This window comes from Hemiscyllium ocellatum, chromosome 37, assembly GCF_020745735.1.
Source record: "Hemiscyllium ocellatum isolate sHemOce1 chromosome 37, sHemOce1.pat.X.cur, whole genome shotgun sequence".
In the NCBI taxonomy this organism is placed as follows: Eukaryota; Metazoa; Chordata; class Chondrichthyes; order Orectolobiformes; family Hemiscylliidae; genus Hemiscyllium; species Hemiscyllium ocellatum.
In genome coordinates this window covers 31,786,016-31,803,237 of record NC_083437.1, presented here as the reverse complement: position 1 = coordinate 31,803,237, position 17,222 = coordinate 31,786,016, and the positions used below count along the sequence as shown (strand labels likewise).

The following is a 17,222-nucleotide window of genomic DNA, read 5'->3' as shown; positions in this document are numbered from 1 at the left end:
GGGGGAGGGGCGATGGAGATGTGATTGGTGGAAGGAGGTCAAGGTGAGGGTGATGGGCCAGGGTGGGGCCAGAGAGGTCAGGAAGAAGATTGCAGGTTAGGAAGGTGGTGCTGAGTTCGAGGGATTTGACTGGGACAAGGTGGGGGAAGGGGAAATGAGGAAACTGGAGAAATCTGAGTTCATCCCTTGTGGTTGGAGGGTTCCTAGGCAGAAGATGAGGTGCTCTTCCTCCAACTGTTGTGTTGCTATGGTCTGGCGATGGAGAAGTCAAAGGACCTGCATGTCCTTGGTGGAGTGAGAGGGGGAGTTAGTGTTGAGCCACGGGGTGGTTGGGTTGGTTGGACCTGGTGTCCCAGAGGTGTTCTCTGAAACATTCTGCAAGTAGGCAGCCTGTCTCCCTAATATAGAGGAGGCCACATCGGGTGCAGCAGATGCAGTAAATGATGTGTGTGGAGGTGCAGGTGAATTTGTGGCGGATATGGAAGGATCCCTTGGGGCCTTGGAGAGAAGTAAGGGAGGAGGTGTGGGCGCAAGTTTTGCATTTCTTGAGGTTGCAGGGGAAGGTGCCGGGAGTGGAGGTTGGGTTGGTTGGGGGGTTTGGACCTGACGAGGGAGTCACGGAGGGAATGGTCTTTTCGGAACGCTGATCGGGGAGGAGAGGGAAATGTATCCCTGGTGGTGGGATCCGTTTGGAGGTGGCGGAAATGACGGCGGATGATACGCTGTATATGGAGTTTGGTGGGGTGGTAGGTGAGAACCAGTGGGGTTCTGTCTTGGTGGCGGTTGGAGGGGCAGGGCTCAAGGGCGGAGGAGCAGGAAGTGGAGGAGATGCGGTGGAGGGCATCGTCGATCACGTCTGGGGGGAATCTGCGGCCCTTGAAGAAGGAGGCCATCTGGGCTGTACGGTATTGGAACTGGTCCTCCTGGGAGCAGATGCGGCGGAGACGAAGGAATTGGGAATATGGGATGGTGTTTTTACAGGGGGCAGGGTGGGAGGTGGTGTAGTCTAGGTAGCTGTGGGAGTCAGTTGGTTTCTAGTAGATGTCCGTGTTGATTCGGTCGTCTCCGCCGCACCTGCTCCCAGGAGGACCAGTTCCATGCACCAGGCATACGTGAAGATGAGGAGTCAACCTGGCAAAGCCAGGTCAGGACAAATTGCATGCCAAACAGCATTAGCAACAAGTGACAGAGCTAAGCAATCTCATAATCAATGGGTCATATGTAAGCTCTGTAGTCCTGCCACATCCAGTCATAAATGGTGGTGGACAATTAAACAACTCACTGGAGGAGGAGGAGGCTCCACAAATTCCCCATCCTCAATAATGGAAGAGCCTAGCACATCAGTGCAGAGGATGATTGCTGCAAAAGCTTCAGCCTTTTTATCCAGAAGTATGAAGTGAATGATTCATCTCTGCTTCGTCCAGTGGTCCCCAGAATTACAGATACAGTCTTCAGCCAATTTGATTCATTCGGTGATAGCAAGAAAAGGTTGGAGGAACTCGACACTGTAAAGGCTACGGGGCCTGACAACGTTCTGGCAACTGTACTTGCTGTACTTAGCAGAACTTGCTGGTCCCCTAGCCAAGCCTGTCAAGGATAGTTAGGACATCGGTTATCTACCTGCCAATGTGGAAAATTGTCCAGGTATGTCCTCTACATAAAAAGCAGGACAAATCCAACCTGCCCAATTACTGCCCATTCAGTCGTCTTTAAACATCAATAAAGTGACGGAAAGTATCATCAGTAGTGCTATCAAGCAGCACTTAGTCTGTGCTGCCAAGTTTTGGGTTCTGCCATGGCCACTCAGCTCCTGACCTCCTTTTAGCCTTGGTTCAAACATGGACAGTAGAGCTGAATTCCAGAGGTGAGGTGAGAGTGACAGTCTTTGATATCAAGGCTGTATTCGACTGAGTGTAGCATCAAGGAACCTGAGCAAAATTGGAATCAATGGGTATGGGGACAAGCTCTCTGGTGGTTGGAGTCATACCTGACAGGTAGAAAGATGGTTGTGGTTATTGGAGGTAAGTCATTTTGGATACATGACACTTCTGCATGGTAGTATCCTGGGCTCAACCACCTTCAGCTGCTTCATTAATGACCTTCCCTCCATCCATAAGGTCAGAATTGAGGATGTTTGCTGATGATTGCATGATGTTCAGTATATACGTGACTCTTCAGACACAAGCAGTTGGTGTCCAAATGCAAAGAGATCTGGACAATATGTAGGCTTGGGCTGACAAGTGGCATTCAACATTCATGCCACACAAATGTCAAGCAATGACCATCACCAGTAAGAGACAATCTGACCACCGCCCCTTGACATTGAATGTTATTACCATCACTGAATCCCCCACGATCAACATGCTGGGAGTTATCATTGGTCAGAAGCTCACCTGGGCTTATCACATAAATACAGTGGCTACAAGAACAGGTCAGAAGCTAGAAATACTGTGGTGAGCAACTCACCACCTGGCTCGCAAAATCCTGTCCATCTGTAAGGCATAAGTTAGGAGTGTGATGAAATGGCCCCCACTTGCCTGGATGAGTGCAGCCCCAATGACACTGAAGAAACTTGATACAATCCACAACAAAGGAGCCAGTATGCGATGCAATGCAGATGTTCACAAAGATCCTCAGACAGCATTTTCCAAACCCCACAACCACTTCCAGGTCAAGGGCAGCACTTACATGGGAGCAGCACATGCATGGGAATACCACCACCTTCAAGTTTCCCTCTAAGCCACTCTCTCTCCTGACTTAGCAAAGGAACAGCGATTTTTTTTTTTCTGTTACTAGATCAACATCATGAAATTCTCACACTAATGGCATTTTGGGTGAACCCACAGCAAGTGGACTGTAGTGGTTCAAAAAAGACACCTGGCTAGCACCACCTTAAGGCGAACTAGGGACCAGCAATAAATGCTGGCCCAGCCAGTGACACCCATATCTGCCACACTGAATTTTTTTAAAAATCCCAGCAGGCCTGTAGAATTGGATGGAGATGTAGGGATATTTAAGATCCAAGCTTAAGGTCTGGAAATCGGAAACTGTTGGATTAGCAGAGGAGTCACAAATGTAGATGGGAGTGACTGGCAAATGCAGAAATGAGAGAACGTAATCAGTTTAGTGGGGCAGGGGTAGGCAGATATGCTAGATCTACCAGGGATGTCTGTTTGTGGACTTTGGGAAGGAGTTAGAGGGTTGAGAATCAAGAGGTTGGAAGCCATGGAGGGAAGACTTTTTGAGTGGAGGTGAGATCATTAACCGTTCAGGAAATAACTGGTTGACTTTCAATCGTGGAGGGCATGTTCCAGAAAAACGTGAGAATTGATGTCTCACTTCTGCTTGTTAAAAGTCAGCTCCTCAGACAAAAAAGACGCAACACTGGTCAATAAGTTTGATAATGTAGAGTTGAAATTTCAATGTACCATATTCCGAAGAGTAGAGATTGGCATGAGTGAAGGAAGCAGAAAAATTCAGATGTCACTGAAAGCTGCCAATTTGACGAAGAAAAGATTGAGCAGATAAGAGGCCAGAAGGTTGGTTGCTCCTGAAATGGAAATACTGGAGATGGATGAAAAAAAAATTGTACAGAGGTGTACAAGATAGAAAAAACTTAACTTCATGTTTAACTCCTCAATTCATTTGAGGTGTGGGCATAAGGGAATTAAACTGTCCAAGTCAACTGAACTAGAATGGGTATAGTTTGAGAACATCATAGCTTCACAGTAGTAGGTGAGATGAGAAAACTAAGGTCAGAGGCAAGAGTTTTGTTCTCGTTTGGTTTGAAGCTGTTTCTCTAGTTGAGTATGAGAGATTGTTCAAAATCTCAACACCACCAGTGCTGGAATCTAGTACTTCGAAATAAACCTGTTGGACTATAACCTAGTGTTGTGATTTTTAACTTTGTCTACCCAAGTTCAACATCCACACCTCCACATCATGAGATGTTGTTATGTTATAGGTTCTCTATATTCATTAATACTGAGTTCCTGTTCGTTCATTCGTTCATTCATTCATTCATAATCCTTTTACTAACCAGTTATTTATGAAAACAGTTTCATACATCCAACCAACCAACCAACGAACGTTCTGAAGTATATTTTCCTATCCACATTTAAAACCATCCTTTCTAATAAAAACAGCCCTTTCAAACCTATTACTGCATTTTCCTATCTTAGCAACCCTTGTTACAGTGTTTACCTCTGAATAAGTGTAGCATACAGATCAATATCATTTCCATCAAATCTCCATGGAACATTGTAATATTAATCATCCCTTACTAACCATCTGGATCTGAATAGATTTCCCCAAATAGTAAGCACCTGATAAATATTTTTTAATTGGGTCAGTCTCCCATTAAGAAACTAACTGACAAAACAGCACTTCCATGAAACTGCATGAATGAATGAAACTCATTGTGGCAAATAATAAATAAATCTCTCAACCCAGCTGCAGTAATCAGTTTAATGTTTTTTATGTTTTTATTAAGTTGAGGTACAATTTCTAACTTCGAGCAGAGAGGCCTAGTACTTTTAACTAATATTTACTAACTTAAAAGACAAAAGGATTAATGCCTCCTAATTTTGCAAGCAGAGTGGATAGGCACTCTTAATCCCATCAACAGTGGCAGCTAGTGTTTCGCACATGTTTTAACCATTTCCTGTCTCCCAGGACAGAAACCCTTCAAACCTTTGTGTACTATAGTTAAAATAATATAACAACCATAGTAATGTAATTTTAATATATGTAAGAACTGTGTGTAAAGGGGCTCTTGTAAGATTTGTATTTTGAAATTCTATTGCCGCCTTTAAACTCTTATTGTGATTGCTGAATAAAAGAGGCTATTTTCGCCATTCTGATTCCTGTCGTTATTTGAACTTGATCCCACACTAGCTGTGCACACTTTTCTAAGGCCATGATGCAGCCAAACTTCATTATCTCTGATTATAGTTTGTTTGAATGTTTTGCACTGAAAATGTTCAATTAGAGATTACAGTTGGTACTTTGATACAGGTTTCATGCCAATCCAATGACAACAGTAGAAATCAAACATTCTCAAGAATAATGTAACTAATTTTAAAAGTCACACAACATCAGGTTATAGTCCAACAGGTTTATTTGGAAGCACTAGCTTTCGGATCATTGCTGTTTCATTAGGTGGACAACCACCTGATTGAAGGAGCAGCTCTTTTGAAAGCTAGTGCTTCTGAATAAACCTGTTGGACTATAACCTGGGTGTTGTGGTTTTTTTGTTAGAAACTTTGTACACTCCAGTCCAACACCGGCATCTCCAAATCATTACTAATTTTAGTGACAAGGTCAATTGACAACAAAATTTGATGAAAATTGAAGTGTTTTCACAGCTAAAAATTTTGTATTAGTCAGAAATTTCAGTTGGCAAGGAACATAGAACATATACAAATTAAAGAAAATTTCTTAGATTTCCGACAGACTCTTCAGGTTGATGGCCTCCAAATATGTCAGCATCTAATTCTGATTTTGCCAGTGTCTTAAAACTACAGCATTTATTTATAATTGCTGAAATTCTTACATTAGTGAGTCAGTTACTGGTATGTATGCAATTAAATCTTTCTAAATCGAGGTAGTGGACTCAAATTGAGGTGTTGCTTACTTGAAGATAATGCAATCAGCTCATGAAGATCAGACTCTAATTGGCAGATAATTAAATGAATGATAAGGCAAATACATGTTCAGTTCATGCAAGATGTTTAAACAAGTGTAAGAGGGATCTTAGTCATGGTGAATGTAAATGGTAAAAGGACTGATCAAAGGTCTTACTTTTGAGAGGAATTGAATTTCGAGAATATATAATCACCCATGAACAGGCTTATAATTGACAGTAAGGAATTTTAGTGAGAAATTCAGAGAAATAACAAAATATGTTGGTTGAGATCTAATATACCAAGAGAGTTAGGGAAGAAATATTCCAGGCTGAAAATTTAAAGTTTCAAGATGCAGTCAAAAAGCAATTTTAGACAGAACTGAAGTATGGTAAATGTGATACTTTTGACAAAAGTGTGACCTCTGCTAATAATCTTCGAGTAAAAAATGAGGTCTGCAGATGCTGGAGATCACAGCTGCAAATGTGTTGCTGGTCAAAGCACAGCAGGTTAGGCAGCATCTCAGGAATAGAGAATTCGACGTTTCGAGCATAAGCCCTTCATCAGGAATAAGAGAGAGCCAAGCCGGCTGAGATAAAAGGTAGGGAGGAGGGACTAGGGGGAGGGGCGATGGAGGTGGGATAGGTGGAAGGAGGTCAAGGTGAGGGTGATAGGCCGGAGTGGGGTGGGGGCGGAGAGGTCAGGAAGAGGATTGCAGGTTAGGAGGGCGGTGCTGAGTTGAGGGAACCGACTGAGACAAGGTGGGGGGAGGGGAAATGAGGAAGCTGGAGAAATCTGAATTCATACCTTGTGGTTGGAGGGTTCCCAGGCGGAAGATGAGGCGCTCCTCCTCCAGCCGTCGTGTAGTTGTGTTCTGCCGGTGGAGGAGTCCAAGGACCTGCATGTCCTCGGTGGAGTGGGAGGGGGAGTTAAAGTGTTGAGCCACGGGGTGATTGGGTTGGTTGGTTCGGGCGGCCCAGAGGTGTTCTCTGAAGCGTTCCGCAAGTAAGCGGCCTGTCTCACCAATATAGAGGAGGCCACGTCGGGTGCAGCGGATGCAATAGATGATGTGTGTGGAGGTACAGGTGAACTTGTGGCGGATATGGAAGGATCCCTTGGGGCCTTGGAGGGAAGTGAGTGTGGAGGTGTGGGCGCAAGTTTTACATTTCCTGCGGTTGCAGGGGAAGGTGCCGGGGGTGGAGGTTGGGTTGGTGGGGGGTGTGGATCTGACAAGGGAGTCACGAAGGGAGTGGTCCTTGCGGAACGCTGATAGGGGAGGGGAGGGAAATCCTTGCGGAACGCTGATAGGGGAGGGGAGGGAAATCCTTGCGGAACGCTGATAGGGGAGGGGAGGCCTCCCCCCACCTTGTCTCAGTCGGTTCCCTCAACTCAGCACCGCCCTCCTAACCTGCAATCCTCTTCCTGACCTCCCCGCCCCCACCCCACTCCGGCCTATCACCCTCACCTTGACCTCCTTCCACCTATCCCACCTCCATCGCCCCTCCCCCTAGTCCCTCCTCCCTACCTTTTATCTCAGCCGGCTTGGCTCTCTCTCTCTTATTCCTGATGAAGGGCTTATGCTCGAAACGTCGAATTCTCTATTCCTGAGATGCTGCCTAACCTGCTGTGCTTTGACCAGCAACACATTTGCAGCCTCTGCTAATAATGTCATAGATCAGGTTCCTTTTGCATTTGTTACTGAACTACTACAGTCTGAATATGAATGGTAATACATAATTATTTGGAGAAATTAATTAGGTCAATCAATACTGAGGTTGAGTCGAAATGTGTGGCGCTGGAAAAGCTCAGCAAGTCAGGCAGCATCTGAGGCATAGCAGAATTGATGTTACGGAGGCAAGTCACACTTGTTCAGGTTGGAGAGGTTTTAAAGAAAATCATTTAAACTATTTTTGCAATTCTATCAATGTTTCCAAAGTTTTCATAACACACCACAGAATAGCAACAACTTAAGTTTATATGGTCTGTGCAGTATGTTTTCAGTATGTAAGGGAAAACATACAGAGCCAGGCAAGAAGAATAAGAAAGGCGACATAATGACTAACACCATTCCTCTTTCTGGCAGAGGAACCAAACAGAGGTCGTACCAAACTGTTTGATGCCATTGTAAATTGTATGATCACAAATTGAGTTTCTGACCACACGTCAGCACCTTTGTCCAGTTCTGCCTCTGGAAAAAATAACAGCTGAAACAAGGAAGGAGTCGAACAGAAGTTGAAGTGTGTTAAGTCTTTCTCCGTGCTGCTACTTGAGTTGGCTTTTGCTACACATCTCTAGCTTGCCTCTCATCTTTCTTTTTTCACTAAACTTGACTCATCAAAGCCTTTAACTCTAAGTAATTTTCACCAGGTATTTATTTACTCACTGACCTACGTTGGTTCTTGGTTAAGATGTGGATTTTAAAGTTCTTATTCTTGTTTTCATATTACTCCATGACCTCATTCCTCCCTATCCTTAACCTCTGTTCTTATAATTTAGAAGATATCTATGCTCTTTAAGTTTGGTCTCAGCAGCATCCTTTTTTAAAAAACTATTTCACCTTTAGCTATTTTGTTCTGATCCTGAGCTTCTGAACTCTTGCATTCTCATTGATCAAAGGCACCGGATCACAAATCAGGAAAGCTGCTAGCTGCCCAGAGGTGACCCCTGTGCTTGACTGTAAATCTAATCATTATCTTTAATACCAGGTTCTCCAGGATCACACTTCTCCACTATCAGCCACAGCTGCCTCTATGGTGCTGCTGAGTGCAAAAATGCTGATCTTTTGCTGAGTGGAACTTCCTGTCCCTGGGGACTCAATTGTAGGTGAAATCCTGCTAGTAGCCTAGCCAGTGCCTGGTTGGCAACAACGTAAATGGGCCTTTCCTGGAACAGGAAAGTGCACTTTGTTGCACTTTCAGCTGGAAGGAGAGACCCCTCTATCTCAAACACATTCCACCCATAGAATTTGAAGTGAAAGTGCTTAAATGAGGGTTTTAGCAGCAAACTAACTGAGGGGATGAGATCAGGATGCTAATCGCATGGAGATAGATGACATTTCTGATGCAGTTAGAGACAAAGTTCATGACTGGGGACAAAAAGGATTCAGCTCAGTTTGCATGATTGGTGTTGATGAAACATTGTGGCTTTAAGTTGCCCACGATTAAACTTTACAGCCAAGATAATCTTGGAGAAGTGTTGCTGTTGTCCAGAGACAATGGAGGAGTGGGAACATTAACTAAGTTAATGTATCTTGAATTATGAGTGCATTTAGTGCTGAAATATACTAGGCCGGATAAGAGCTTTACTTTTCAAACTAGTGTTTGTGGAGTCATACAACACAAACAGATCCTTCAGTCCAACCCATCCACGTTGATGAATTTACCAAACTAAACTAGTCCTGCTTGGTCCATATCCCTCTAAATCTTTCTTACTCATGTACCTGTCCAAATGTCTTTTAAATGTTGTAACTGTACCTGCATCTACCACTTCCTCTGGCAGTTTATTTTACTTATGAACCGTCCTCTTTGTGAAAAAGTTGCCCCTCTGGTCCCTTTTCAATCTTTCTCCTCTCACCTTAAAAATATACCCCCTAGTTTTGAACTCTCCCACCCTACATAAAAGACCTATAGTATTCGCCTTATGTGTGCCCCTCATGATTTTACAAACCTGTACAAGGTCACACCTCCAGTTCCTATGCTGCAGTGAAAATGTCCTAGCATAGCCAGCCTCTCTACATAACTCAAACCTTCCGTTCCTGGCCACTATCATGGTAAATCTTTTCTGAACCCTCTCCAGTTGAATAATATCCTTCCTGTAGCAGGGTGACCAGAACTGTACACAAACCCCAGAAGTAGCCTCACCAACGTACTGTAGAATCTCAACATGACGTCCCAACTCCTAATTTCAATGATGTGAACAATGAAAGCAAGTGTGCTAAATGCCACTTTAACCACCCCATCTACCTGTGACACAGCTTTCAAAGAACTATGTACTTGAACCCCTAGGTGTCTCTGTTTGACAACACCACAATTAACTGTTTAAGTTCTGCCCATGTTCACTTTACCAATACGCAATAACTCTGATTTATCCAAACGAAACTCCATCTGCCAGTCCTCAGCCCATTGGATCAATTGCTCAAGATCCCTTTGTTAACTTAGGTTACCTTCACTGTCGACAGTACTACCAGTTTTGATGTCATCCACGAACTTAGTAACAATTCCTCCTAAATTCTCATCCAAATCATTTTGTATAAAATGGCAAACAACATTGGACCCAGCACTGATCCCTTTGGAACACAGCTGTCACAGGTCTCTAATCTGAAAAATAACTGCCACTGCCCTTGTCTCCTACTGTCAAGCCAATTCTGCATCCAATTGACAAGGTCTCCCTGAATGCCATGTAATTTAACTTTCATAATAAGTCTACGATGCAGAACCTTGACAAAGGCTACTATTCTGCCCTCTTCAATCTTTTTGACTATGTTGTCAAAAGACTCAGTCAAGTTTGTGAGATGTTTGTTTGCCAAAAACAATTATTCCATTTTTTCTTTTTGGCACCAATATCCCTTACCTATTGAAATATTACACTTTTTTATTCCCCCCTTCCTTCCTTTTTCTCCTCAAATAGTCTTCACAACAAAAGGCAAGGTGATTGGGGTTTTGGATGTGAGCTTTTCCAGGAGATAGTAAAACTGTGATCTCTCCTCATAGTGGTGAATAAAATTTGAACTACCAACTAGTAACTTTAAAGGCAGATAATCTGTCTTTGAGGGTTGAATCATTTAATGCTGATCTCCGATGTTGCCACTGTTCCTAACTACTTGCCTTTTCTTAACCAGTGAGATGTTATGTTGGAGTGCTGTTTCTTTTGAATACTACATGAAAAGAGTTAGGAGCAGGAAGAAGTAATTTGGCCCCTGGAGCCATTTCTTCCATGATTTGAGCAAAGTTTACAGGGTTTCTAGTAAAGAGGTCTGATTGAAAGATTCTACCTAATTGATAAATATATGAAATATGTTGTCTAATTTGACAGTTTATTAGAATAAATAATCATCGATAAAATAAGTACTGCTTTTTCAAGTAAGATGGATTGAGTAATCGTCACATGCAAGCCCCTTCAGTAGTGAATAATTGTTCCATCTAGTAGATGGTGTGGCATTTGTTTATCAGACTGAGTGCATGTTCGTAGATGAAATAGCACTGTATTGTGTCTGAAATGCAAAACAAAACCAAATAGAAAATTTCATAACATGGAAAGCATTGATGTTGAATGCCCCATTGTCAATATCCTGGACGTTTTCATTGATCAGCAACTCAGTTGGACACACCATATAAATACAAGAGAAGGTCAGAAGCAAGAAACATACCTTGTGCCTCCCAAAATCCATTCACTGTCTACAAAGCACAAATCAGTAGTGTGATGGAATACTCTTCACTTGCCTCGATGTGTGCAACTTGACGACATCATCCAGGACGAAGCAGCCCATTTGATTGCCACCATCACTGACAATCAGTAATAGGAATGTATACAATTGACAAGATGCACTGCAGAAATTTAACAAAGATCCTTAGATTGCATCTTTCAAACCTGCGACCACTTCCACCTTGAAGGACAAAGGCTACAGATACATGTCAGCACCATCACTTGCAAGTTCCCCTCCAAGCCACCCACTATCCTGACTTGGAAATATATCAATGTTCCCTCACAATTGCTAGGTAAAAATTCTGGAATTTTTTCCCTAATAGTGTTGAGTCTAGCTATATCAAATGAAATGCAGCGGTTCAGGAAGGCAGTTCACCATCACCTTCTCAAGCTCAACTAGGGACTGGCAATAAATGCTAGCCAGTCAGCGATACCTATATCCCATGACTGATTTTTTTTTTAAAAGCCTCACTTCTCTCAAAATCTGATGTGGCCTTAATTCCACTTTTGTGCCTGTGTCCTATCATTCACTCCATTGTTAATCAACAATCTTAGTAACTTTGCCTTGAATATATTCAACAACTTAGTCTCCAATAAGCACTTGGTTGGGGCGGGGGGGGGGGGGGGGGTAGAATTCCAGTGACAGAACCTTCACAGAGCAGAAGAGAAATTTCTTCTCTCATAAATGCAAAATTCCTTATTTTGAAACTGCACCCTATAATTCTGGATCCCTCAATAAGAGGAAGCTTAATGTCAAAACCCACCTTATGAAGTTTCTTAAGAATCTTCTGTTTCAATCCAATCATGTTTGATTCCTTTAAATTGCATTGATTTTAGGTCTAATTAGCTCAGGTCTAATTTTCTCAAAGGAGCTGTTTCACCCCAAGAAACAGCCAAGCGAACTTTGTCTCTCTGAACTGTATCTAGTACAAACATGTCCTTAATTAAGAGTGATCAAAACTACGTATAGCACTCTAGATGTGTTTGCCACAGTGCCTATATATTGTTGGCTGGACCTCCCTACTTAGATGCTCCACCTATCTTGCAATAAGGGCCAATATTCTATTTGCCTTAATTATTTGCTGATTTTTTTTTCACGTGACTCACTTGCAAGACCACTTAAGAGCTTCTGTATTATAACATACTGCATTTTTTTTTGTCACTTAAACAATTTAACAAGAAGACAACCTCATTTTCTCTCAATATATTCCTGTCTGTTATTTTGCAACTTAATGAACATATCTCAAGTCTCTTGCAGACCACTCTTCCCAAACTTTTCTACCTATCTTCATATTGTCAGAAAATCTAACTGCAATTGTCAATCTCTCCATCCAAGTCATTAGTGAAGAGTTGATTACCCCAGTTCTGATCCCAGTGCCACTCTGTGACTTAGAGGTCACCAACCTGAACATTTACCCGATTCTTTTTTAGATTAGATTACTTACAGTGTGGAAACAGGCCCTTCGGCCCAACAAGTCCACACCGACCCACCGAAGCACTACCCACCCATACCCCTACATTTACCCCTTACCTAACACTACGGACAATTTAGCACGGCCAATTTACCTGACCCGCACATCTTTGGACTGTGGGAGGAAACCGGAGCACCCGGAGGAAACCCACGCAGACACGGGGAGAGCGTGCAAACTCCACACAGTCAGTCACCTGAGGCGGGAATTGAACCCGGGTCTCAGGCGCTGTGAGGCAGCAGTGCTAACCACTGTGCCACTGTGCCGCCCACTACCACTGTGCCACTGTGCCGCCCACACCACCGTGCCGCCCACACCACTGTGCCACCGTGCCGCCCACACCACTGTGCCACCGTGCCGTTCCCTATTTGCCAAATATAACACACATCTCACTTCCAGTGCTATAAGTCCTTATTCCATGCAGTAACCATTCATGTAGCACCTATTGAATGCCCATTAAAAATCAAATATGCAACATCTTACTTTATGCCCTCAAAGGGCTTTAGTACATTTGCATATACTTTCTCTATTCTGCCTTGTATTTATAGTAGTATTGTTGTGTGTGGCTAGAGGAAGCTCTCCTAGCTTATCCATATGACAATTTTTGGCATTAGAGTTAGTGTAATGATAAATGTGAAGTTGTATGATTTGGGCAAGAAAAGCCATAACCATATCTCATTTAATGGTTAGTGCACGTGTTCTCTCAGTTAACGTCATTGGCCAGAAATGAGAAACTGTACCATGTCGCCATTTTCTGTATCTCCCAAGGACATTGTGGCAAGTGATAACCTCCTTGTGGCTGCTACAAAATAATCAGCTAACTGAATACAGAATGAACATGGACTCTGGCATGATCTGTAAAGCTGTTTTCGCACTGACCTGCTTTTACTCATTTGTCTGTTTTTGAAACAAAATCCTTAATTTAGTCAAAGCTGAAGGTTTTTCACACTTAAGGCACCATATAAAAGATTTTAAACTGGCATAAGGCTGGCACAACATTGAGGGCTGAAGAACCCGTATTGTGCTACATTGTCCATGTTCTGTTTCCTCCATAAATAGTACACAGAATTCTAGTTCATGGATAAAGAAAAAGATGTAATTGGGATGTTTACTCGCTATAATTCTTATTTCCTGGCCCTTCGTAAAAGCTGCACAATGTTTCTTCAAAAATACATTCTGGCACTTTAATATGAATAAAGCAAAATGTTTATTTCATTTCATGTGATTCTGTGGTTCATTCTACTGAGAATGGTTTTTGACAGGTTTATGAATAAGCTAAATTAATTAATTATTTAGCTTGTGTGTTTCATACAATGTTCACGTTTGTTTTAAAATGTCAAAATATGGAGATTTCCATTAGGCAAATAAATATCTGTATTTAAGGAATGGTGGAAAAATACTTTGCTAAATTGCTGTACTTTTGCTGTCAACAGAGACATACTTATCACTGATTTTGATCCTACGATCACTTATGATGGGATGTGCTCTGAAGTGAGGGATATGTGCAGTTTACAGCAGGATCAACCTATTACTCTGAAATGGATTGATAATGAAGGTAAGAAAACTTTTATTGTTTATAAACAATTTTAATTGTGCTTTGTGCAATGTAAACAAATACAAGGTTGTGGACTGAACAAATGAGAGATGTTGGTAAAGTGCAGACCAGGAAAAAATGTGATTGGGGAGAATTGCAAAATCCTGCAAGTCATAAAGTGATGTGTTTTACTTCCATGGCTTCACATATTGCTTTCTCGATTATTTTCCAATCAACCTGTTCAGAGATGTCATTACTTACCTCTGGATTAGGTAGATCTTGAACCAGGACCTTCTGACTCAGTAGGGACACCACCACTGCCCCACAGAGACACCATTAAACTCAAATTTTGCCATTGGACATTGAGATTCAAACACGTGCTATGTATTTGGCTACCATTTCAATGGTGGGTTGATGAAATTTTCCTTATGGTTGTTTAAGTTTGCCTGGTTCTATGAAAGCTTAAAGGAAGGCAAGGCAATGTTTCTCCAAAAAAAAGTCCTTTTACTTGAAATTTCAACTAAATTCAGCATTTGATATGGCATGCAGGTGAGCTGCTTTATCCAATAACAAATTAATTTCAGGCAGCTTTGCTTGCTGGTTTATGCTTTTGAAATGTGCCTTGAAACTAATAAGCAAATTTCAATCTTTTGAAGTCCTTGAAAACTGAAATTAAAATTCTGTCCTGTGCCTGCTTATACATCGCAATAAGACTTTATAATCTCAGTCATCAGGAATCTTCTAAGCAGAGAAAGAGCAAGTTTTTGTTTAGTATTGCTATGTTTAATCACTTTGTAGTATAGAACATTAAGTATCGCTAGAAAAAGAGACATGCTGCTGAAGATTTTCAGTATAACCCATCAGGACTGAATTGGACGTGTACCAAGTTTTAAGGGGAGCAACAACTACATGAAGAAGGTGCTCGTTACGGTAAAATTATAATAAGGCAAACACAGGATGCCCACCCACAAATGTATTAAGTGGAGCTTCAAGATAGTTGAGGAAAGCCTTATGTAACTCGATTTTTGTTCTTTATACATGGAATTCATTTGAAGGCAAATGAAGACTGTGAATGAGTAAATATGACAAAAACACTTATTTTGTTTTCAATTTGTTCATGTTACAGGCGTGTTTATACCAGACCAGACCCTCCAAATATTTAAGAAATCAGCTGAAACCCTATCTTTATCTTACTTTAAAGGCAAATGTAAAGTGCTGTGTTCCAGAAGCATTTTGACTGGTCATACTACTTGGTTAAGCAAAACAATTTATTCATATATTATAGTTAAAATACAGCAGGAGAAAGAAGCGTTTAGAATAACTTGATTGGAAAATTTTACAGATTAACAGATACAGTAACTGTTACTATATTGTAACAGCTAATGAGTAACATCCCATAAACACACCCCTTCGCAAAAAGGCAAAGGCAGAAGTCCTGTGTAACCCTGTGGCAGAGAGACTGAAAAAAAATAACAAAGGAAAACTCAAGAGTAGCAGCAAAGGGACATTTACTGCAGCTGCCAACTCTGCCGAGACTCCAACAGCAACTGCTTTAAGCTTAAAAAAAACTTGAAATCCTGGTCTGGGAGAGCTGGCCGTACCCATCCGATCTGCCTCTATTATTCCAACTTTAAAAAAAAGCCTCAAGGTCCCACAAGTTGTTTATTTTACCACAGACTGCTCAATACTTAATTCAAACTCTCTTAAAATAAACCATAATGAAAAGCCCATTTTATAGCGACAGTGTTATCACAATAGCCTGACCTTGTACACTGAAAAGCAGTGAAAAATGTTGAGAGTTAACTCTGTAAAAACTGAAGTCATATTTTTCTGCTTGAAGTTCTGTCTTCAGATGAGTGCAAAATAGTCCACCATGTCATTAATACAGTCAAGAATATTTTCCACATGTTTGTGGTTATGGACCAGGTCATACCCCCTCAGAATATTCTAAGAAGGTAGCCTAGACTCTAACCTTTCCTTAATTTAAAGGCAGATGTGAAGTGGGTGTTCCAGGTGTGATATAACTGGTCAAACCACTCAGCCTTAAGCAAAACAGAATTTATTTAAACACTACAGTCAAAACGTGCAAAAGAAAGTGGAATTTAGAATAAGTTAACTAATGGAAAACTTAACAGACCTGATAACTATTGCTAATTAACTGTTCCAATACAGTAACATCCCATAAACACACCCGTTGGCAAAAGGTTAAATTCAAACACAAACTCTCCCAGACAAGAGGGAACAACATCTAGAGAGAGATTTTGGAGAAAGACACAGGAATTCTTCACTGAAGCTTGCGTCGCTTCTGGACTTTGACATGCTGTGACTGCTCCAGCTAAAACAAAATATAAAAAACCTGAACTTGGAAAACTGGCCACTCCATTGTTAAAGTAGACTCTTTGGCACCTGTGCTTTTACGACCACTTTTCAAAAAAAAGGGACAAAATAACTTTTTTAAAAGTGATAGCATCATCACCTTTTGGACTATGAAGTCCCAATTTATCTTTACAGCTTTTGTGGTTTCAGCTAGGGAAATGCAAGGGTGAATGAGTAAACCTTAGTGAGTTTTGAGAAGGTTTGTAGCTCAGGTTGAGGTTCTGGATGTAGATTTGCTCGCTGAGCTGGAAGGTTTATTTCCAGATGTTTCGTCACCCTACAGGGAACCTCTTCAGAGGGCCTTTGGGCGAAGCACTGCTGATGGTTTCTGCTATTTATATGTTTGGGTTTCTTTTGGGTTGGTGATTTCATTTCCTGTTCTTTTTCTCAGGGGGTGATATATGGGGTCTAAACATAGAGTCCGACCCCATCTACTATCTCCTCTGAAAAAACAAACAGGTAATGACATCACCACAGGATATGGCATCACCAACCCAAAGAAACTCAAACATATATAGAAAACAGAAAACCCACTGAAGATGTTACCTAGTAGGGTGACAAAACATCTGAAAATGAACTTTCTAGCTCAGCGAGTAAACCTTGATTGAAATCTTGTCCATTTTCCTGATCTATATCTCAAAAATGCTGGAGGTCATAGAGATGATCTTTATTAACCTATTTGTGCACCAAAATGGAAACTTGGACTTCACTAAGACAAGCAGCCATCCATGTTTGTAAAGATCATGGTGGCTACATGGCAGATGAGCCCCAGCTGGATAGAGGAAATGCTTCAGTTAT

The 17,222-nt window shown here is 41.7% G+C and overlaps 1 protein-coding gene across 1 annotated transcript in view; it reads left to right on the top strand.

Moving 5' to 3' along the window:
• prkcz (protein kinase C, zeta) overlaps positions 1–17,222 on the top strand; it is a 410,310-nt gene that overhangs the window by 29,557 nt on the left and 363,531 nt on the right. Inside the window, exon 2 of the mRNA XM_060852456.1 lies at positions 13,948–14,069. Coding sequence (XP_060708439.1) covers positions 13,948–14,069 — 122 coding nt within the window. The remainder of the gene's footprint in view (positions 1–13,947; positions 14,070–17,222) is intronic.